Here is a 24,910-nt window from a genome sequence, read left to right on the forward strand (position 1 = left end):
AAATTTCCTGTCGTTACCAGCACACAACCAGGTCAGGTGGCCTGTCACTAGTGTTGTTTTCATGCAGACTTTGTGCTCTTTTATCCTCTGCATTACTGGAGATACTGATACTCTGTGTACATAAAGGTATGTGACACTGGACTACAAAACAAGTCTTAAGTAGCAAGGGTATATCTGTAGCAATAGCCAACAATGCAATGTATGGGTCAAAATTATCGATTTTTCTTTTACGCCAAAATCATTAAGTGAAAAACATGTTCTATGAAGATATTTAATCAGTTTGCTACCATAAATATATTAAAACTTAACTTTTGAATAGCAATATGCATTGCTAAGGACTTAGTATGGAGACTTTTAAAGGTGCTTTTCTCAATATGTAGATTTTTGTTCACTCTTAGATTCCAGACATTCGAATATTGCCCTATTCTAACAAACCATACATCAATGGAAAGCTCATTTATTCATCTTATTTTTCTTAAATGAAATGTTATGACTGGTATATGAAGATAGTGACAGATATATAGATACGCATCAAACTGAAGTAGGCAAAGACAGATATTAAATCTGTGGAATTGGACTACACATGGTCAAATATTAAAAACTCAATGGGCAGTCCATAAGTTACATTTGACTTATATAATGTCAAATGCATGGCACTGTGAACAATTAATATGTGCATGTTTTCTTATTTTTTTGACCTAATCAATTTTGAATTTAACAACTCGGTCTTACGATTAATATTAATCGAGCGTTTATTTGCACAGAAGCTGCATCTGAAGCAACATGGCTAAAAACAAACTCATCTCGGAGAGCCAAAGAGCAAGTAAATCATCAGCTTTTTTTCATTTTGGGTGAACTACTCCTTTAACGTTCCCAAGTAAACACGGCAGACTTGCCACATAGCGTGAGACCGAGAGTTTTATCTGCAGAAGATTTATACCGAAGCATTACAGCAGGATGTTTGCCACCTGTTGTCATTCAATATATGGCCACATAAAACAAAAGAGAGGAACAGATGACAGCCTTCACGCTCGCTAACAACCTGAGTGCGTAAAAACAGTACAGTACACCTGTACAGTACAGACAGCGAAAGGAAACCATCTGTTTATTCTCCTAAGCGCTGCAAACGGCCTGCCTGCTAGCTGCTCTGAGAGAGTTTACAGGGTGGCATTCTGCACATATTGATTTCTGCAGTTAATTCATAAAGGTCTCAGCTGTTCTTTTTCAATTAAACCTGGAAGCCGCCTGGGTCAAGTGGATCAATGTTGTGCCCGCAGGTATGAGTTCGGAGCAGATTTACTTAGATTGACTAAGTAAACAACGTATTGACTGACACGCTCACATTCCTGAGCTTCCTGTGTTGCAGCTGATGACACAAGCTGAAAAAGAGCGCGCCCGGAAGAGACTGACAGCTCTGTTCTCGTATTCCGCTTAACTTTGCTCGAAAGACCGACCTATGGAGTTATCAGTTCCAGGGTTTACTTTTAACCTAGTGTTTCTTGTTGTGGTAAGTATTTTCCTTTGCTTTTCTCGGTTTCCCATACAGCTGAGGCACCGGCCAAGGCACCGTCCTTTCTCTCTCTCACGCACACGCTCTTATTCGAGTCTAGCGTCAGAAGGAAATCAGACAAGCAACACAAGCTTTGTTGTAAAAGGATGATAAGGGAAAAAGGATAAGTTCAGTCACCGCATAATGGCTGGCTTTACTATGAAAGACCTCTGTTTGCAAAGCGCATAAGAAAGTCAGGTTTCTGCGGCATGATTTTAAGTCTGAGCAAATCTAAAGCCGCCATTTCATAAAATCGGATAAAATAGCGAAGAGCTTCCTGCTGGGGTACAATAATAAACTATATACACCATAATTTAACATTCAGGGTGAATGTTCACTACAGATAATCGGTTAAAGGGATAGTTTGTCCATTATTTATGATCTCTAATGTATACTACTGGACTATATATATATATATATATATATATATATATATATATATATATATATATATATATATATATATATACTCATCCTTGTGTCATTCCAAGAAGATATTGTCCAATTAGTGAAATTTGACAAGGTCAAAACTCGACAAGCAAAATTATATTGGACAATATAAACATTTGTATACAAAAAGGTAAGAAAAAAGTATTTGAGGAATTTTAAATGAGTAAAATGTATTCAGTTATTCATTAAAATATATTGTAAAATAAATATTTTTTTGGTCATGTTTTGCACATGTCGAAACGTGTTCAAATGATATCTGAAAATATATTAAATTTGTCAAACAGACTGCATGAAATATGGCGGTGCGGACCTCAAATGTCAGACCTCATTATTAGTTCTTGCAAGACATGTAAACAAACGGCATGATGTGCGAGAAGTTTCTGAGAACAAATGAGCTTTGAAAAGTTTTACACCTGAACGTGCACAGTGTAGAAGGAAAGTATCGACTACCACTGAAAGGAGTCGTCTTTAAAATGAATCCCAAGCCGTTTCATGCTGACTTTAACATGAAATATTAGCCTATTTGCATTTGAGGGATATCTTCATTTTTGTGTTGGTCTGAATGAAAATGCTAATTCGGTCTGTGCCACTAGGAGGGCCCGAGTGAACAGGCCCCAAAACTGTAGTGGCAAATAAAGTAGGAACTATTAATAGCTACAAATGAGCAAAAATATTTAAGATAACTTTAAAATCAGATTTTTTGTATGATTTTTTAAATATACACAAAAATAAATATGTTTGGCATCATAGACAGACTACATGAAACAGTGGCACAAATTTCAAAGATCAACTAAAATCAAACCTCAAATGTCAATGAACCAATGAAAATTGATGCTAGTAAATCTAAGCTAATCGTAAGATAGACTCAGTGAAAAGGGGGATTGAAAGAGTATGGAACTGAAAAATATTGTGTATCAGCTTTTGTGTGTGTGTGTGTGTGTGTAAGACAGAAGAGCCAGAATGGCATTAAGAAAAAGAAGATACAGTGTAGAGAGAGACAATCTGACAGAGAAACAAAGAGAGAGATAGAAAACTAGAGGGAAAAAAATAGAAAAAAGAGCAATAACATACTGAGTCACTGGAGCATTCACTGACATTTCCTCTGAGGTTCTCACATTCATCAAGCACGATCTCCATATCGCACATCTCTCTCTCTCTTTCTCTCACTGTGATCAACCTTCTGTGAGCATCTGTTCAAGCCCTCCACACTGAAGGAGAATGTCTGTGTCTCAACCCTTGCTATCTCAGATCACAGCCTCACGTGTTACATTTTTTAAACCTAAGAACTCACTATTGTATTTCTCAGTAACACAAACACAGTCGCTTCCAACAGTTGGCTAAGTAACAGTCTCTAAATTAATAGTGAAAGCATGACTTCACAGTCCCAAAGGTTCCCATCTGGCATACTGAGATCAACTTGTTTTATATAACAGGAGCAGACCTGCTAATGATTCCTTTATTTGGCTTCCCAAACCTGATCGTATCAGATAAGTCGCGCGTGACTGCTTCCTATTGCTTTAAACCGGTTTAACTTTCTTCTGTGGGGGAAAAAATACGGTTTAAAAAGATGGATATTGTTTTCTGAACAAACTGAATTTTCATAAGATTTATGCTTAAAATGCTAAAAAGCATATGTATTCACTTTTCAGGTTTTTTTCTAAATCTACAAAAAGCCACAACACAAAAAAAAACTGTGTCTATTTAGACTTAAGTGCAAATAGCCCGCCTTCTTGGCAAAGGCTATTTACATTAACTCCGCCCACCAGCGTGTTATTGGGATAGACGTCATTACTTAAAGACGGTTGCTTGACATCAACTCCAGTGGTGCAGGTGGCAAAATGTATGGCAATCGACGTTGGCTCGAATCTGCCTTCTGATGAATTTTTTTCTCCCTTTTAAATTTCAAATCACATCAGAAAAGCACATTCAATAAAAATTAAGAAAATAATCAAAAATAAGGTATTGGGTAGGTGTAGGAGGGCTTTATTGTCCCAACAAGGGTGTCGACCATGGCATCTATTTAATCATTTGAATTAAGATCAACATTTACACTAAGTTGCATTCGGTTTTATAATGTACTTCAATACTGAGGTGCAGATAATTGCCACCTGCAATATAGTAGAAATAGTAGAAAATGGTATTTGAACTTAAATAATGCTGCTATTTTCAAATTGGTGTACATAGAATCCATTGCTGTTTGCACTTAGTGTAAATAGCGTCTATGCTAAGAAAATATATAGAATAATATAGAATAGCATATCACTAAAAAACCATAAAAAACAAACAAAAAAACTTGGTCTAAAAGTTTCTCTCTCTCACTGCAGTGCAGAAATTATTTGTCCTCTGCATGCATTCGTTCACATAAACTGAACCACATGTATTCCGGGAAGTTCTCTCTCTCTCTCGCTCTCTCACACTTCTTTCCTATTCTTTCCAAAGAAGTATAGGCATTGCCTGAGTTCTGGGAATGCAGACATTATCAAAGCCTCATTTCCTTGATGTCGGGTGGCTCATTACTCGCCCTGACATCATAAGTGCATTACACTAGACACGTCCTGTCCCTAGATCTGTCCGACTTCCATTAAATTTCCCAGAGCTGATTCTATAGAGATTATCTCACTCTAGCTACTTCTGTCTCTGTGAATCTGTTATCTGACTTCATCGACTTCCTCCCCGTGTCCTGTCTCTGAAAACTCCTTCTCCATCTCACTTTCTCCTGGAAGTGGAGTCGAAGTTTAACCTTTAAATGCGTTTCTGGGAAGTGGATGAGATGGTTTGGAACGGTTCTTTTATTGCAAAAATGTAAACAATAAGTGAACGTGCACACCGTTTCACGTTGTTCTACAGCAGCGGTGGATCTTTCATCTTGGCTCCTGAGTGCTCCGTCCTCCCACCTCGACTCTAATTACTGTGATTACACTGCCATCTTTAAAAGTCTTCATTGGCTCATTCCTCAACATGACCATTTATTTTCAAGCCAAGAAGAACTTATCTATGTCAAGCCGATTCTGCTCGCTTTAAATAGATGTGTAGAGCCACAAGGGTAGAGAAACGGCACAGGAAATACATCACTGCCTGCACTTACAGTGCCATTTATGCTTTAGATGATCCTAGTGCTTCATCTTCTTGCAAAATTTGAATATGCCATTTTTTGAATATGTTCGGGTTTTTTTGAAGTCGCATTCTTTTGCATTGTAAGATTCTTGCATTTAACCCTAACAATGAACCAAACCAATTTTTTATAACAATTATGCTTATAATTTAAAAAAGTATTTCCACAACTAAATGCGTATTTTAAATTATGTTTGGTTATTTCATTTGTATTGATTCAGTTTTTTATCTTGCTCTTTACTTTACTAAATTTGGTTAGATTTCCCTGAAAATACTTTGTAGTCCCTTTTATTGCAAAATCTGAATACGCTGTAAATATTTCTTATTTATTTCACATCTATTTCACAACCCATTTTATTGTATAAAGATCCCATTCTTGCATCTAAAGAGCCATTTTTTTTTTTTTAAATCAAATGTGTTTCTTTATTCATATAATTACCATTGATTTAATTAACCAATTCAGTGATTTAGATACTGGCTAACAGATTTCCTGCCATCTTTTATCCCATGAAGTTTGAGAGTAGCACACAATGTACCACTGAACATGATGTTACCATGACATTTGGCCCGGTAAACTTAACTCCATCGCAAGAGCTTTAAAAGCACATCCAATACGCATGACCTCCGTTACAAAATAAATGATGCTGAGTGGATCCGCAGAGAGAGCAGCCCACGCAAAACAGGTCGGGACGCTTTCCGTCCACTGCGTCACGATGTTGACTTAGAGTGGTGAGCGGCTCGACCCCACCACCAGCTAAGTGCACAATCGTGTTATAATCACACAAGTGTTTAGCACAAAAATACTCCGCGATGCAAAAATACGCGCGTGGGAATGCATTCACAGCAGCGCAGAGGTATTAATTGCTTGGAGTAAATGGAAAATCTTGCGAAATAAGAACAACGGCTGAAAGGTTTCACGAATAAAATCAGGATTTAGTCGGGCTTATCTCAGGATACAACGCGACGAGAAATCGCGCTTCTGGCTTATGAAAATCTTAGCAAAGCGAGATAATGGAAGCGCATTAATGGCCAGGAAATGACATACAGAGGTTGAGTAAATAGCACTTTCTATTGACTCAAGTTCAGCAGCTGCAGAACCAACAAAGGACGGTATTGTTCATTTGTAAATGTTATTTGAACAGTGGAGGTTGTGATGTTTGTGGGGGTTTTCCTCCTTTTCTTTCACATTCGCAAATTCATACAGTCAAACATTGTTGGCAAATAAACTATACAAGCGTACTACAACATCTATTCAGAAGTATCAGTTTACGCTTGGTTTGTAAGTTTAATGGCTGCCCGGCATACGACAAAGCCTGGATCCCAATGGGGTTAGTGGTCTATGTGGTATTGTAGCTGTCAGAGCAGACTAGGTTTCCCTAGAGACTCCTTATCTCGCATGTAAACTGATGAAGGCAGAAGCGGTCGTGCACACATACACATATATATACACACATTTCCACCTGTCAGTCCACCAACAAAGACTTTTACGGCCGGGAAAGAAAGATATTGCTTGTTTAAAGCCAAATACGCATATCAATGAGATTAATCATGGGCTTGAATCAGTAATAACGGATCTGGTTTCATTTTTAATGAATTTGCATTACTGACATGTTTTATTTAGATTGTTGTGTGTAATAATAAATATAGTTCTGTATTGATTTAACGGTCATTTTTGGTCTTTTGGCAACTGAAGGGCAGCTATGCACAGGGATATAGCAGAAGTATAATGTGTCACTGTATCTTGGCCGTTGTGTTTAAGGGCAGGAATATCCACATCAATAATACATGGCAACGTTATGCAACAGGAATACCTGATGGCAGCTGTTGTCTGCGCCAGAAAAGGAAAGAGAGATATGCTGCCAAACGAATGTGCTACTTTTCAATAGCAACAATAAAATGGCAAATTAGTAATGTGACATCACGCTGACTGCATGTGAAATAACATTAAGGACAAAAAGGTTTCAACTGAATGGAAGCTGAAATAACGTCAGTGGAAAGTTCTAGAAGTTCAAAACGATATTCAGTTTCTATACTCACTTTTACGTCAATGATGAGTCACCTGCTTTTAAATAGAAACCTATTCAACCTTATATAACCTTCAACCAGCAGTGTTAGTGCTGATAAGCTTACATGTGCTAAAAAAAAAAAAAAAAAAAAAAAATATATATATATATATATATATATATATATATATATATATATATATACATATGTATATATATATATATATATATATATATATATATATATATATATATATATATATATATATATATATATATATATATATATATACATAAATGTATATACATTTTTTTGGGGGGTGTATTTTGTAGAATCATGTTACATGGCAGTTTTTTCTTTAGTGCAACTGAAGTGGCATAACTACACTATAATACAATACAAGCTAATTTATTAGGATAAAATATATTATTATTATTATTATTATTATTATAATTAGTTTCTCAACATTTTCTCTTAAACTGCTAGGCTATATGAGAGACAGGCTCTAAGCTAAAAGAAAAATATTAAGAACATTTTGCAAAGAAAAATATTATTTTGAAATGCTCAAAACATTAAGTTTTTTTTTCTACTATTATGCATTAGAGAAAAACATTATGGGCACATCCCATTTTTGTTCTTTTGACAACATTATGGGAATGTGAATGTTCCTTGTGAATGTTCTCTGGAAAGAAAAAAATAATAATTTGACAAATGTTCAACTAAAACATTAAAGACAAAAAAAATGCTAGTTCACAGTGCACAACCTAACATTAATGGACACATTTGGTTTTAAAAATTCATTATTAAATGTAAAAATCCACATACAAATGATTCATAAGTATTGTTCAGTGTCAGTTTATGTTCATTAATATGGTTAATAAATTAAAACTTACTGTAATAGAATGATATTACGGCTAGTTATCAGGTTGCCAGATCACATGAAAAAAAGCATGACCGTATGCATTATTGTTTTATGAAACAAACTAATTCATAAACTGCCTCTAAGAAAGCTTTTAAGCAGAACAATGAAGGACTTCAGAGCTGAAGATCTCCTCTTAAGCAGTTTGTAACTTGATGAAAACCACATCTGACCCGATCAACATCTGAAATTCTACTCCGTGGTCTTCTATGGGTCAGTACCTCCAGAAACCCCCGTTCAAAACCAAACAGGCTGCGAGTTTAAACAAAGCAGACAAGCAAATCTATCGCAACGCTAATAAAACAAACATCATTTCAGCAGAGCACGATGGGACTGTAGGACGAGTTAAATGAAATGTCAGGTTGGATGCGTGACTGAATCAAGCTCATAATGGGCTTCTGGTAAAAATAGGGACGTGAGTTAATCAATGTCCAAGTGTTGGAGTGAGGCGCAGGCACTCGCCACTTCTCTGAGTTTCAAAATAAATAATACTGTGCTCATTGTCTTTGCCATCTCACTCGACGCTCGGGAGCAATAAAGCATAGTAAGACAGAGATCAATGAGGGATCATTTTCCTCTCGTCTGCCTCCATCGCTCATCGTTGCTCAGTTTTGTCTACATGTATAGATCGAGCATACTATCCCTACTGCTTCCTTTATAAAGGATCGCTGCACAACGGATCATTCACTCTGTAGTTGGGGAGAAAAGATGGAAAACAATGTTTAAGAGACCAGAGGAGGTGCCATACACAGGAGTATTTGGAGTATTTATATAGGACTCGAGTACTTACTAAAAGCATTTGTTAAGTGTGTTTAAAAACAGCCTTTTGAATTCAAAAAAGAACATTTGAAATACTTTCATTTGAAGAATGTAAACATTCCAATAATTGTAAACTGATATGCTTTTTAAGTCTTTTGAATACTATAAAACGAAAACTATGCAATATGTATGGATACAATTCTTAACAAAATAATACCTTGTTCAGCAACAACGCCTTACATTTGTCAAAAGTGAAAGACATTTAAATGTTACAACAGTTTTTTCTTATCTTATTTTACTTGAAGAACTGTTATGAACTTTCTATTCATTAAAGCTACCTGAAAACTCCTGATTTCTACAAAAATATTAAGCAGCGCGACTCTTTTTTTTAAACATTGATAATAACAAGAAATGTTTCTTTAGTATCAGCATGTCAAAATTATTTCCGAAGGATCATGTAAGACTCCAGACTTGAGTAATGGCTTCTGAAAAAAATAAAATACATTAAAATAATATTCACAATACTGCTTTTGAGTACTAAAAATTGTATAGCATCTAACCATCACATGTGTTTAAAGTCCTTAAAACTCTTATAACATTCAAACAAGTATAGATGGATAAATACTTTTCTTTGAGTAAACACTCAAATCTGTATTGATAACAGTTCTTGGAATCCTCAAAAGCCACTCCCATCTGCCACCGGCCTAAACTAATGGGATTCAGTCCTTTATTTCTTCATTCGGTAATAGTCCTAAAGAGAGCCACTAACTCTGTGTTTTTCGATGGCAAGGACTCCCAAGAGAGAGATTTGCAAACACTAAATGAAGCAGGCATGATGCCAGCATAAAGGTGTGAAGTGAGAGCTTTTAGAAAGGTGTGAATCATTGTCCGGCTCCAACTACACCATCGAGATATCGGTGTGACTCTGAAAACTACAGTCTTCCCTGTGGATTAACACACTCTGCTGCATTAAAACAGCTGTAATGACAACACTGACAGCACACTCAAAAGTGGTTTCTAAATGTGCTGAACATGATAACATTCTCAGAGCAAAACCATATATATATATATATACAGACGTGGACAAAATTGTTGGTACCCTTTGGTCAATGAAAGAAAAAGTCACAATGGTCACAGAAATAACTGTTATCTGACAAAAGTAATAATAAATAAAAATTCTATAAATGTTAACCAATGAAAGTCAGACATTGTTTTTCAACCATGCTTCAACAGAATTATTTAAAAAAATAAACTCACGAAACAGGCATGGACAAAAATGATGGTACCCCTAGAAAACACTGAAAATAATGTGACCAAAGGGACATGTTAATTCAAGGTGTGTCCACTAATTAGCATCACAGGTGTCTACAACCTTGTAATCAGCCATTGGGCCTATATATATGGCTCCAGGTAATCACTGTGTTGTTTGGTGATATGGTGTGTACCACACTCGACATGGACCAGAGGAAGCAAAGGAAAGAGTTGTCTCAAGAGATCAGAAAGAAAATTATAGACAAGCATGTTAAAGGTAAAGGCTATAAGACCATCTCCAAGCAACTAGATGTTCCTGTGACTACAGTTGCACATATTATTCAGAAGTTTAAGATCCATGGGACTGTAGCCAACCTCCTGGACGTGGCCGCAGGAGGAAAATTGATGACAAATCTAAGAGACGGATAATCCGAATGGTAACAAAAGAGCCTAGAAAGACTTCTAAAGAGATTCAAGGTGAACTTCATGCTCAAGGAACATCAGTGTCAGATCGCACCATCCGTCGTTGTTTGAGCCAAAGTGGACTACATGGGAGACGACCAAGGAGGACACCATTGTTGAAAACGAATCATAAAAAGCAAGACTGGAATATGCCAAACTACATGTTGACAAGCCACAAAGCTTCTGGGAGAATGTCCTGTGGACAGATGAGACAAAAGTCGAAGTTTTTGCCAAGGCACATCAGCTGTATGTTCACAGACGAAAAAATGAAGCATATCAAGAAAAGAACACTGTCCCTACTGTGAAACATGGAGGAGGCTCTGTTATGTTCTGGGGCTGCTTTGCTGCGTCTGGCACAGGGTGTCTTGAATCTGTGCAGGGTACAATGAAATCTCAAGACTATCAAGGAATTCTAGAGAGAAATGTACTAGCCAGTGTCAGAAAGCTTGGTCTCAGTCGCAGGTCATGGGTCTTGCAACAGGACAATGACCCAAAACACACCGCTAAAAACACCCAAGAATGGCTAAGAGGAAAAAATTGGACTATTGTAAAGTGGCCTTCTATGAGCCCTGACCTCAATCCTATTGAGCATCTTTGGAAGGAGCTGAAACATGCAGTCTGGAAAAGGCACCCTTCAAACCGGACACAACTGGAGCAGTTTGCTCATGAGGAGTGGGCCAAAATACCTGCTGAGAGGTGCAGAAGTCTCATTGACAGTTACAGGAAGCGTTTGATTGCAGTGATTGCCTCAAAAGGTTGCGCAACAAAATATTAAGTTAGGGGTACCATCATTTTTGTCCAGGTCTGTTTCATGAGTTTATTTTTTTAATAATTCTGTTGAAGCATGGTTGAAAAACAATGTCTGACTTTCATTGGTTAACATTTATAGAATTTTATTTATTATTACTTTTGTCAGATTAAAGTTATTTCTGTGACCATTGTGAGTTTTTCTTTCATTGACCAAAGGGTACCAACAATTTTGTCCACGTCTGTATATATATATATATATATATATATATATATATATATATATATATATATATATATATATATATATATATATATATAGAGAGAGAGAGAGAGAGAGAGAGAGAGAGAGAGAGAGAGAGAGAAGTATTTATATATATGACATTTTATACTAATATAAAAATATTAATGTAAACATTTCATAATATATGCAGTGTGTGTGTCTTTACATATACGTAATAAATATACACAGTAAGCAAAATATATATATATATATATATATATATATATATATATATATAATATAATGTATATATATATATATATATATATATATATATATATCGTTCTCATAATTCTGATATTTTTCTTGCAATTGTGAGCTTATATCAATCCTACAATTTCATTTTATTATTTTATTTTATTATATCATTTATATTTACAATTAAATATAAACTCACATATTGTGAAATAGTTTATGATTTTGTCACACTACTGGCATTTAAAAGGTAGATGCTGTAAAAAAGTACATTTGAAAATGTATAAAGTTTAAGAATATTGCGCGCCATTGTAACATGAAAGTAAATAAATGGCGACGATTTTAATTTTAGGGTGATCTGTCCCTGACATTAAAATCGCTCCATATGCAAGTCTTAATTATGAATGTTACTGAAATTGCTAATTAAATGAAAATCACAAGACTTTACATCAAGTCAGCAAACCCAAACACCGCTGTCTATTCTCCACACCATCTCTAAGCTTTCTCGTAAAAAAAACATGTACATCTGGAAGTTAATTCGAATGATATTTCCAATGGCTAAACCAGTGGAAAAGTGCTTTTCCCTCAAGAGAGCACAAATTCTCTTACATAAGACAACATTGGCATGTTTTTGAAGCAGGGCACAATTCTTCGCTGCCTGTTTATTGAAACGGTCTGAGCTTAGCCTGAATCAGTAAGATTAGTATTGATCCTTTGCGAGGCAGAGTGGCAGTTAACTAAGAGCGGTCTGACTTGCCTCAAGACTAACTGCACTTTTGTTATCGCTGGATAAATCTCAAGAGCAACTCACAGACAATGTGTTTCATCTAAGCCTAATTAATGATTGTGTGCTTCATTTACAGGGCTTTGCATAAGCAAGCTCTTCTTTAATTACACCGGGCGATCAATGCAGGAACGAGAAGAGGCCTTCTACGGACCGTCACGTCTTGCTGCTTTCTCCGGGCCCACATCTCGCTCATCGCATGAACAACTACGAATGTTATTTGAAGTCGAGCCGGTTCATCGCAGCAGTCTGAACAAAGCACAAAATGGGCAGAAATCTACAATGCCCCGAATCTGTTAACTCGCGCAATATCATATTTATTAACGGAGTCAGAAAGGTGCCGAACCTTTAATACTGTTTTCGCTGCCCTAATATTTGTTTCACTGCCGAATGAGTGAAAATTGGTTTGAACTTTACACATTTAAACGGGAGGTGAACGCATACACGCACAGTAAGGTCATTCACTTCTGGTCTGTTTCCAAAGCAACAGTAAAGCCATTTTTGTGATTACAGAGATTAAATCACTGAATAAATATGTTTTGGCCGTTTCATCAGAGTTGGTCTTATGGGGGAATTATGAGTGTCTAAGAGGGCCTGCGAACGGCGTGCTCGCTGTACAAAATAGTCATGTTCTCTTCTAATGGAATTTCACAGTATTAAATGAACTCATTTCCCACTGCAGCCTGAGAACGCAGAGGAGCGGCATACATGCCCACTGGATTTATTGTTCTTTGGTCATGCACACTTTTTTCTGCTCTCTTTGGTCTTTTTTTATCCCTTCTCTTCATCTACAGTATTTTCTGTCTCCCATGAACTATCTCTCCAGACGACGGTGTGCCTGTGAGTTGTTGGACCTCTTTCGCTTATCATTTTAATGTGATCAAAAATGCTAAATGATAGGTTAAAGAACAAAAAAAGAGGTCTGGTAACCAAAGGTTGTAGCTTATATATATATATATATATATATATATATATATATATATATATATATATTTATAATTGCTGTTGAATGAATAATTGTGACTAATTGCATCCAAAATAAAAGTTTTCAAAATATATGGCATGTGTGTATTTATATATACATAATAAATATACACAGTACACACACATTATGTAAACTAAAGCTTTTATTTTTAGCTCGACTGCCCTATATCTTTATATATACGCACACACATACACACTACAGTATATACACTATTAAGATATATGGAAAAAGAAAACAAAACAAAAAGGTCAGATAAATAAGGAAAGCGATGTTTTCTTTACCTGAAGCATTGTGACTGGCAGGATTACATGAATATCATCCTCCCAGAGTTTCCTTGGGAACCCCATACAAAGATATCAGACATCTGAAACATTCAGAGGGACTCTGGATCCCCTCGGGTAACACACACACACCAACCTCACCTGATGGAATAATAGGTTGCGATGAGAAAAGTCACGGCTGCATAAGAGCAAATGAAGATAATCCCAGGGGAAAATTATTCTTTGGGAGAGCAGTAATCTCCATCTCAAATGCTGGGTTTTACCATGCGGACAGCCAGAAGAAAAGTGGCTCCATCCAAGCCTGTGCTGCAATCCAGAATCTATGATACCGCACTAACAGAAGAGCCAAATTGGAGGGAAAAAATGTAATGTGATTTTCCATTAGCAGATTAAAATGTCTTTCATGGCTGCCGTTGCTCTTAAATCTATAGCCACGCTTAAACCACCGCGTCTCAACCCAACCTAAAAACGTCAGGAAATGGCCATACGAATGTGGTTTCCTTTTCCTCTGCGATGCGGATGCTTTAAAAAGTGATTTTCACATGTAAACACCACCGTCTCCGAAACACAAAATGTCTATTTTTGAATTATGAGGACGATTTGAAAAAGAAAACAATACAAAGGTTCAAAGTATAAATGAACTTTTTGTCGTAAATGCACTTAGAACAATACTACACAATGGATTTAAAGGAACAGATCACGCAAAGATGAAAATTCAACCCTCTGGCCATCGGGGATGTAGATGAGTTTGTTTGTTTGCTGGACAAATTTGCTCACCACTGGATCCTCTGCAGTGAATGGGTGCCGTCTGAAGGAGAGTCCAAACAGCTGATAAAAACATCGCAATAATCCACACAATGCTTTTTGAAGGGATTTCAATGCGAGAAGATAACAGGGGATGAATTTTTGTGTTATTATAGGTTCATAAACATAATGAAAGAGTTGTGTTGCTGTTTGGAATCTCATTCTAACGGCACCCATTCACTACAATGGATCCACTGGAGAGCAAGTCACGTAATGCTAAATTAATCCAAAATGGAACCAATAACAAAACACACACACATCTACATCTGGGATGACCTGAGTGCAAGTAACCTTTCAGCAAATGCTAATTTCAGGGCAAACTATTCCCTGCAAATCCTAATAATGTGTAAATGTGAAATAAGGAAACAAAGAGAACAGATGTGGGTGTCCCATCTCTGGTTGGGCCTGATCCAAGACTTAAAAGGCTTTGAGAGGGTTTAACAGGACTTTTTGAGCATTTAATAGCAGTATATATTATATATATATATATATATATATATATATATATATATATATATATATATATATATATATATTGTGAAAAATTAAGGTCAAGATCAAAATATTGGTTTAATAAAAATGTATAATTACGGTCACAAATACAGTGCATACAGATATTATTATAACACTAAATATTGGATTACTGGATAGATAAAAGCAACATGAGGTATAGTACAGTGTACTTAAATGGTGCACTCCCCCTTCATTCATCCGTAGGGAAGTAAAGAGATTACATTCTGCTATGTGGGGCAATTGATTGTGACATTTAATTTAGTTCTTATGCCTTATTTCTTTCCCTCACTAAACCACAACAACGCCACTGATAATATAATAACTGGACAAATCACATACATTAAAACCCACCACATTCTTATTTTAAAAGTGTTATTGTTGGTTTGCATTTTTTTTTAAAGCCGCTGTAAGTGATTTCAGCAAAAAAGCACAACAAGCACCACAGTTCATACGGTTTGAGTGCTTTTTGAAGCTTAGCATGATTAAAGTGCCCCCTATTATGGGTAATGAAAGGTTCATATTTTAGTTTTGGGAGTGCTCAACAACAGGTTGACAAGCCTGCAAGGTCAAAAAACATTTTCATTGTCTTATAATATGTACTCCCAAACGATTCATTTTTCCAAATCCCTTCTATGCGTGACACTAATCTGCGGTGATTGGTCTCATTTTTTATTTCATCTCGCCTGTAATGCCTGATAATGCAGCATTTGTGAGGGCAGGGCTGCTTTGCTTACAGCCTTACCGGGGGAAACGGCTATTTTTACTGCTTTAAAGGCAGCACCTAGTGGCAAAGAATTAATTTGCATTTTCATTCAGACCAATGTGAAAAGACCAACAACTGGGCAGGCCATATGGTTCTAAATTCGCGATTGTGTAAGTTTAATGTGCGCATATTTAAATTTTTTACATTGAGATAGGTAAATCAAATCAACATTTAGATTTATATATTTTATATATTTTTATATACTCAGTTTTTCCTCAATTCCTTCCTTTTTTCCTCAGTTTAATATAAAAAGATACTCCTAAATACTGTGATTCTTACAGTATTCTACAATTCAAGAAAATATTATTTTGGGTAAAATAAGAGATATTTTAGAGTTGTCTGTTGCTTAAGGTTTTTTTTTTTTTTTAGAAACGAAAGACCAAATGTCACAGAAGTATTATAAGAAATTATACTTGCATAAAGTTCAGGTATAAAGTTCACTTGGTGGTCATATTTTATTATCTTTGAGTAATTAAGTTATTAAATACCAATGTTTTGCTCGCACTGTTACAGCAACCTTACTGAAAATAAACCAAAGAACGCACCTGAAGCTGAACTTCTACTTCTCCGGTCACCTTACAGCAATGCTGGGCGTCTTTTTGTACCCACTGGAGGCTTCAGACCTATTACCGGGGTGATTACATTTGGCAGCTCCAGCCTCAGCTTTTTGATCAAGATGGATGGATTTTTTTATTCTGGGCAGACACAGGCTTAACGTTGGCTCTAGGTTTGCCTACAGAGGTCGAGTCTAATTAAGAGATGGAAAGAAAGTGATAAGGAAAAAGCAGCCATTGTCCTTTTCTGACTCAGCAGAGAGAGATTGAGAGAGATTTTCCATTTCTGACTCATCAAGAGAAGGAAAGACAAAGAAGAGGAGGGGGGATTGAGAAAACAGTGCATCACAGAAGTGTTTCATGTTGGAAATAGGAGTATGATAGCAGCATCGTCGTTCATTTCATCGTTTCATCAAAAAGCATACATTTCTAATTGAAAGAAATGGTGCTATATTGCATATATATACAGCCCCAGACACTCATAGTTTTGGGCCTCAGCTATTGCTAACCAAGGCGATTTTTCCAACAGGACACACAACAACAAATCAGATAAAAGGATAACACAACAGAGATCGTAAAGAGCAAATATCAAGGGGACAGAAAAAATGTAAAAGCGCACTTACACATTTTGAGTGCATCCCATCCACAGAAATTATTAATTACAAGTTTGCACGGTTCCTGGAAACACACTATAGCTGCAATTCGTGCCTGACAGGATTAACTGTGGACACAGTAAATGACACATTATTGTGGATGGTGAAGCTGGGATTCAGCAATTTGGTTTCGGCTGTAAGCTGAGCAGAGAGTGATGTGGAAGAGACTTGTTGAGCAGATAACTGCGTCCATCATCCGATGCTTGGCAGCTAAAATCTGCTCTCTAGCCTGAGGGCATTAGTATAGCGGGGTTTGGACTTCCTGACTGCTGGCTGTTGCCTTCAGGCTGGGGAAAGCGAGGGCTTTTCTGTGATGCTCTGCTCCTGTGGCCCCTCAACTGGGGTCTAACCTGAAAAAGATAACCTGGGAGGGAAGAACAGGGTCTGATTGATCCAAAACTTGCCCTCTGGTTAAAAAAAGACAAGCTGTGATGCACTCTTTAACATCTCGCACAGGTCTAGCTCACAACATTTAAGATGTTACAATGCAGTCGGTGAAAATACTCGCATATCAAATGTAATTGAGAGAAAAAAGGGGGAAAGTTTACCCTAGTGTCATTCACAAAAAACCCCCCCAAAAACCTATACAACATACTTTGCTTCAGTTGATTTCTTTATGCGTTCTTTTACATTTCCGCATATTCAAACTTCTTGATCAGATTATCATACATATCAGTATGACCACTTTCAGTAAATAGTGATTAAATTTAAGATCACACTGGATCATCATTTCAGTTTGAACGATCAACAGAATCAGGGATATTATCTTTAAACAATAATAATAATAATAATAATAATAATAATAATAATAGTAATTATTAAAAACTATGTAGACATTAAAAATAATAGCGACAAACAACATAATTACAGACAAAATGTTTTTAAATATATTAAAATATTAAAAACCATAATTATACTACAATAACACTGACCCATATGCTCATCTGTACAGAATTGAGAAGCGTTAACATTATTCAAACTTTCATCTGTTGTGTTCCATAAAAAAAAAAAAAAAAAAAAAAATTCTCAATACTCAAATTTGACACAATAAAACACAAGATAAAAAAAGGGACCCAAACAAACACAAAAAATAAAAACACTCCCATTTATTGATCCAGCATGACATGTAAACCACAGTTTACACACAAAAAAGTCCCAAAATAAATTAAGCGCTGTATTAAAATGTTTGATATGTTCCAAAAATAAAGGAATGTAAAATGAGATGTGATGTGCACATGACAGCTCAATCCCGAATCCAGAAGTGACTTCACAAGTCTGAGATGCTGCATGATGCAAACCTACTTACAGTACTGTGAAAAACATTATAGGATTCTTTAAAAGAAACTAAACATGCATGGAGCGTTTGCTCACGCATTCACAAGATCAGTCAACTTTCATGTCTATGGCTGCCTGTTAAGTTAAAAAAAAAGACTTTTACTTCAGCTCTTATTAAAAACGGTCCATAATCAGCCCACAATGCACTTGGCAGTGAGTTGAGTTCAGCACGGAGGGGGTAATGGCTTGGTTCACAAGGCTTTCAGTTTGTGTAGGGCAGGCAGTTGAGGAGGTAAGAGACCCATCTGGCCAGAGCGGAGCTGCGGAGCCACAGCATAAGTTCATACAGATCTATCTGACACAGAGACCAACGCTCAGACAGAGAGATCTGCAGTCGCCTGGTCCGAGACTTGGTTTTACTCCTCTTGTGTCTAAAAGAGAGGCACAGAGAAAGATGAGAAAGACGAACATCCAGTAGAAGCGAGGTGAGATTACACCGGTTAAAGTAAATGATTCAGATTGCGTCGGCTCGGGCTTCGTGATACATGTGAGGACTTTAGAAAGACCACACTAGGTCATGTAATATTAACATCGAGAGAGAGAGAGACAGAGAGAGACAGCAGTGTCAAGGCCGTAGTAAGTGGGATGTCCTTGGGGGGAAAACAATGACTCCTCCGCTCTCCTGAATGCATCTCACATTGTCACAGCAAACAGCTTTGAACTGACAAACAGTAAGTGAAATCGCATTAATTTCCTTACACGTTCCCTTGGGAAAAAGAAAGATTAGGGGAGTGGGAAATAAGAGGAGGGTAATGGTGAAACGCGCTCTAATTCTTGAGCATTGGAGCGTGCAAAGCTTTTTGAGGTGGACAAGTTTGACTTTTCAGACCATAGCTGCTGCGTCAGGCTGGAGATGTCACGCTGGTATCATTTCCACCATCTGACAGGAGCACAGAGACAGCGTGAACAGAATACAGGCTCAAAACAGAAAGCGGGGACTGATGGGAGCCCGGGAGTCAGTCACGAATCGTCACCCGTCCTACTTTGCCAGAAATCTTGCACAAATGTCAACAGTAACTTGTTGCATGCTCGGCACACAGGGCGCAAAGGAGTTTGCCAGACATGCCAAATCTAGGAGAACTGAGCTGAGAAATGTTTCTTAACATTTAGATTTAGTGTTATTTACTATATATTTATGCAATACACACACATACTAATTTGCAGGTTTTTGCTTCAAAATCTAATCTAAACATTTGAAAAAAAAAGTCAAGCCAGTAGCATTTTTTGCTGCAAAAGGCTGCATTTATTTGATTAAACATGCAGAAAAAATACTGCCTGCTTGCACCATGGAATAAAAATAAATGCTTTATATTTTTTTTTACATATTTTAAAATATAACTTATTCTTCTGATGGCAAAGCCGAGCATTTTTTTTTATTTTATTTCACTATTATTTTTATTTATTTTTTATGTAACCGATTCTATTGAGTGTAAAGTTCTCAAGAACAGCACTTATTTGAAATGTAGATCCTTTGGAACATTACGTTTCTACTTTTACTTTTGATCAACGTGAGCCATCCTTGCTGAATATATGAACAGTAATGTGTGTGTGTGTGTGTGTGTGTGTGTGTGTGTGTGTGTGGGTAGGTTATTCCATTATAGCCAAAGCCAATTTTTACAAGCAGCACTATAGTTCATTTTAGATCCTGCAGATATATATTTAGAGTTTTCCTTTGTGAATCTTGCGAATTATCCATATTTATTATATCAAAATGAGATATAGTGGATGTACTGTCACAGCTGAGCGGAAGATGAATTATTAAGCCAGCTCAGCAAGAGGTCTTTCAGTCTGTCCGTCCCTGTCAGCAGACAGAGAATGACAGAAAGAGTGAACCCAGCATGCACCTCCAGTCCCCCTCATTTCTCATTACCACGCATGTGTCCGAAACCTAAAAAAAGGACTACTTACACAGTAACAAGAGACATTAATGCACATTTGAAACTAACGTATCATAACATCCTCCCTTCATCTGGTAGATTTTTGAGAGCTGCATAAATGCTTCTCCGCTGATAAACGACAATCATATGTGGGCGGCTCAGTGGTCTTATGGAGGGATTGAGAAAACTTATTTAATTATACTTTTTTTTTGGAGTAGTTTTACATTATTTGCTTGCTTGCTTGGTTATGACTAAAGCTCACTGGAAGTTGCATTGACATTATGTCAAAATTACAGCAATTAGAGATTTTACTGCTGTTTAAATATCCTTTCTTGGAAAGTATTAGGGAAGCCATCAGTACATCACAAATTTTTACCAAAAAAATTCACTTTAAGTTGTTAGACGGTGTCTTGCTGCATACTACCCATCACCACATGCATATACCGATTAAAAAGAGTTAAACCAAACAGGCACAAGAAAATATGCTTTTTCTCCAGCCATCATTAAGAATTGTGAAAAGAGCAGGGACACCTCCAGAACCGTGATCACATAGACTGCATTAGTCACTTGTACAGTGAGTCTGAAAATAATACTTAACAGTGTGAGGCTACAGAATGAATGCTAATGTCACTTTGCTTTCAAGGGGAGACTAAGAAGAATAACCTAATTTCTTCATGACGTTGTTTCACAGAGTGTCTGTTTCAAAGAAAAACGAGTGGGTTGTGTAGACTACAAAGAAAGAACAAGACCAGTGTTTCTGTTCTTTAAAGAAGTAGTTCATTTAAAAATGAAAATTCTGTCACCTTCATATTGTTCCAAACACGTATGCTGTTAATTTTATCCACGAGACTCAAAAGCAATAAGGTTTAAGTCATTTTATAGACCGTTCATAGCCGGCGTAGCTCTGATTAAAACAGCATAAAGGCATCTTATAGATTTTTAGCGTGCCATTTTTGAATTCTGGATGCAGCCACAGGCTAGATGCAAGTTTTTTTTCTTCAGATCTGTTGTATGAAGTCTAAAAGCTTTGAAAATCAAGTTGCTTTAACTTTTTTTTTTTTTTTATGGAGTTTTATGTGTGTGTGTGGCTTTTTGGTGTTTTTGTTTTATGCCTTGCATAGCAATTGTCTGCTTTTGAGATCCACAAATAAAAAACCAAAAAGTTGAGCAAATGATGGCAGAATTTTCATTTTTGGGTGAACTATTCCTACAGCTAGTATTTTAAAAACCTAACTCGCCGTAATAGACGATCCCGCAAACATTTCAGCTCACATCAAACTAAATCTGTGTGTGATGGTCCGGTTACTTCTCTAGGTCTGTCTTTCTCTTTCTGCTGTTTCTGTGAGCACAGCAATTGGTAATGGATTTTAGATTCTGCATTCCGCACTTTGCTGCCATTTGGTTTTAATAAAGAGGCGCTGAGGCAGACGACATTGAGTTTCATGTCTGGGTGCTTCTTTCTTTCTGTATCGCGCTGAAATCCTTTACGAGCAGACGTGAGCGTCTCTGCGCTGACAACTGTCAGGAGCCCTCCTTCAAATCCCAACGATTTTCTCCTCCAATCATCGTGTTCTTCATTAGAATGGTGAGAATAAATCAATATGATCACTGCTCACTGCTGTGGAAAGTACAATGTAGTACAATATAGTGGCATTCATTTCAGGGAGGGGGAGGTTGGACTGAGGGGCTGTGTGTCTGAGTGCATTTAAATGCTCTGCGAGATCCCACCGAGTCTGCTTAAACGAACGAGAGTTCCTGCGGCGCGTGGGATAGTGTCTGTGAGTTACTGGTGTGAGAGAGATGACACTGTCTTTGAGCACTGAGATGACATCAGGGACTTGAGCTCCACAGCAGACACGCAGAGATGAGCCAATGAGAGCCCACTGAACAGAGAATGAGGTGTTTAAGAGCAGACGCACTCCTAATGTGTGGGAACCGGTTCGTTCGGCTGCCGAAACTTTAACCTTGTGACTATGGCACAGAATATGGCAGTGACGGGGCACAGAATAAGGCAGAACCTTACTATTGTAGAGAAGAGACTTAAAAGAAAGGGATGTATTTGCATGTCTACATATATACATAATTAACATACACAGTAAACATATATTTATTATGTTAACAAAAACTTTATTAATCATTTAACACCATTAATATATATATATATATATATATATATACAGGATGCCATGGCTGGATAATTTCACGTTCATAATCCCTGGAGTGCTCTTGTGAGCATAATTGAGAATATACTTCAGAGACTATACTAAATATACTATTTTACTCAAAAGAATGTCTAGGGGTGCCAATAATTGTGGCCAACGTGTATTTGAGAAAAACATTTACTTTAATTTAATTCTTTTATGTCTCAAAAATTATTCAGATCAGTACTAAATACACAACAGCATGCATTTTGTAGAGATTCCTATGATTTTGTTAAAATAATTTTTTAAAACATTTCTCAGATTCAGGAAGTGGTACACACAATTATTATGGCATTTTATAATTAATATTATTAATAAGATTTAATAACCAGATGTTTAAGATGTCAAAAGTTTTCAGCATCATTACAGCGTTTTAGTGCTACATGGTCCTTCAGAAATCACTGTAATTAGGTAATCTGGGTTAATCTATCTATCTGTCTCTCTATCTAAAAGACTATCTATCTTATCTTGAGAAATGAAATGGCAACCACTTTGCTGTCGCTGATGTCTTACCTGGCAATGGCACGAGTACAGCAGCGGGACATATTGATGAAGGAGCTGGAGCTGGCTCTGGTCTGCAGGATAGTCTCGATGCCTCTCAGCAGGTCGTTGGTTTTCAGAAGCAGCAGCATCTGTCGGGGAACCCGGTTCAGCAGCTCGCTGATCTGAGGGAGGTACAGCGCTGCATTCGTTCGGATCTCCACGTCCTGGGAGGTGAAACAAAACAGCGCTGTTAGAAGGTTACACTATGTTATTGTAAACTTATACTACGGGGCCGTTGAATGCTTGAATCTGATTGGCTGACGAACATTCTAAGATGTGCAATTATTTTGAATGAACCGCACGGCAAACATACTCTTTGACTGCATTCGGTTTCCATATCGCTTCGCCAAATGCTTTCTCAGCAATATAAACCAAACCAACAATGACGCTGGCCAAACAAATTCATTTAATAGTCGATATGATAAAAACCCACAGCTCATGTCCATGTTTAGCCAAAAAATTATGTTTTATTATGCAGTATTAGTCTGCTATCAACAGTTAAAGCCTGTGTTACTAGGTCTAAAATGACGTTTTGGAATTAATAGCGGAGGAGTTGGATGAGATGCAGAAGAAATAATCCTATTATTTAATAAAAGCCACCTTGAAATATATCATCTAATCAATGTCTTGAGGTGTGGACACAATAATATACACCCAAGGTAATTTTAGCACTTACCTATTCTATTCTATTCAGTCTTATTTATTTAAAAATATTTTTTTATTAAAAGAATCCCTGCTATGTGCGCTGACACTTGTCACAGAACTTGTATATTGTTGCTTTGTTGATGATCTGATTGTTTCTACTTTGTCGCTTTGGATTAAAGCATCTTCTATAAATGTAAACGTAATGTAAATGTGACACGGTCAAGACGCGAAGCAGCCCATCATCAATTATTCCTTACATATTAAACAGAATGATCAGTATATTCTTAAAAAATGTGCTTTGATAAAAGTCATTCATACTGGTTTATAATGACATTTAAATAAATAATGAGAGAATTTAATTTTGAGGCTAGTCTTTTAATTGGACTACATGAGAGATTATCTCTAGCCTCGCTTTTTTAAAAGGCACGTCCAACTAAAAAAAAGTTAATAAAATATTAGGGGGCAAAGTGCAGGGAAGAGTGTGTGTTTGTGTGTATGTGTGTGAGAGAGATCAGGGTGCAGGGAAATGGAGTAGCTTATTTCACAGACAACTGAGAAACTAAGTGCTTGAAACTGCGACTGTGAAGATTAGCTATTTTGGCTCTGTCACTTCAGCAACATCAGCCCCCTGAGTTGATACTCCCGGCAAATTTTTATTAGTAATCAGGCATGAAGACCTCCCTTCCTCCCCTGCCTGACTGGAAAAAATAAGATTCCACAAGATGTCAACAATAGCCACATTCAAGTCCAAGCTGTAAGCAGATCTTTATACCTGTGCAGTCTCTGACTAAGCTGTATGCTGTAATTTACTTTCTACACTATTTCATTTTTCATTTATTTCACACACACACACACACACACACACACACACACACACACACACACATATATATATATATATATATATATATATATATATATATATATATATATATATATATATATATATATTATACTGATTTCTACACGACACTGAATACTGGATTAATGACTGCTAAAAAAACAGCTGTTTTCACTGTATTTGATCGCTTCAGTGAAATGTAATAAAATCGCAAAATATTTTACATTTGACAGTGTGTGTGTGAGTGTGTATATATATATATATACATACATACACACACACACACACACACACACACATATATATATATATATATATATATATATATATATATATATATATATATATATATATATATATATACACACACACATATAATGGCACACGCTACACAACAAGTG

At 36.6% G+C, this 24,910-nt stretch overlaps 1 protein-coding gene across 2 annotated transcripts in view; it reads right to left on the reverse strand.

Annotated features, from left to right (window-relative positions):
- Nucleotides 1-18,153: 18,153 nt before the first annotated feature.
- The window catches only part of adck1 (aarF domain containing kinase 1), a 101,222-nt gene continuing 94,465 nt past the window's right edge, over nt 18,154-24,910 (reverse strand). For both annotated transcript variants that reach the window (XM_043263299.1, XM_043263298.1), the window contains exons 10-11: nt 22,994-23,187; nt 18,154-18,773 (exon numbers count right to left, since the gene is read on the reverse strand). In XM_043263299.1, coding sequence (XP_043119234.1) covers nt 18,605-18,773; nt 22,994-23,187 — 363 coding nt within the window. In that variant the 3' untranslated portion in view covers nt 18,154-18,604. The remainder of the gene's footprint in view (nt 18,774-22,993; nt 23,188-24,910) is intronic.

This window comes from Puntigrus tetrazona, chromosome 17 (assembly GCF_018831695.1).
Source record: "Puntigrus tetrazona isolate hp1 chromosome 17, ASM1883169v1, whole genome shotgun sequence".
Classification (NCBI taxonomy): Eukaryota; Metazoa; Chordata; class Actinopteri; order Cypriniformes; family Cyprinidae; genus Puntigrus; species Puntigrus tetrazona.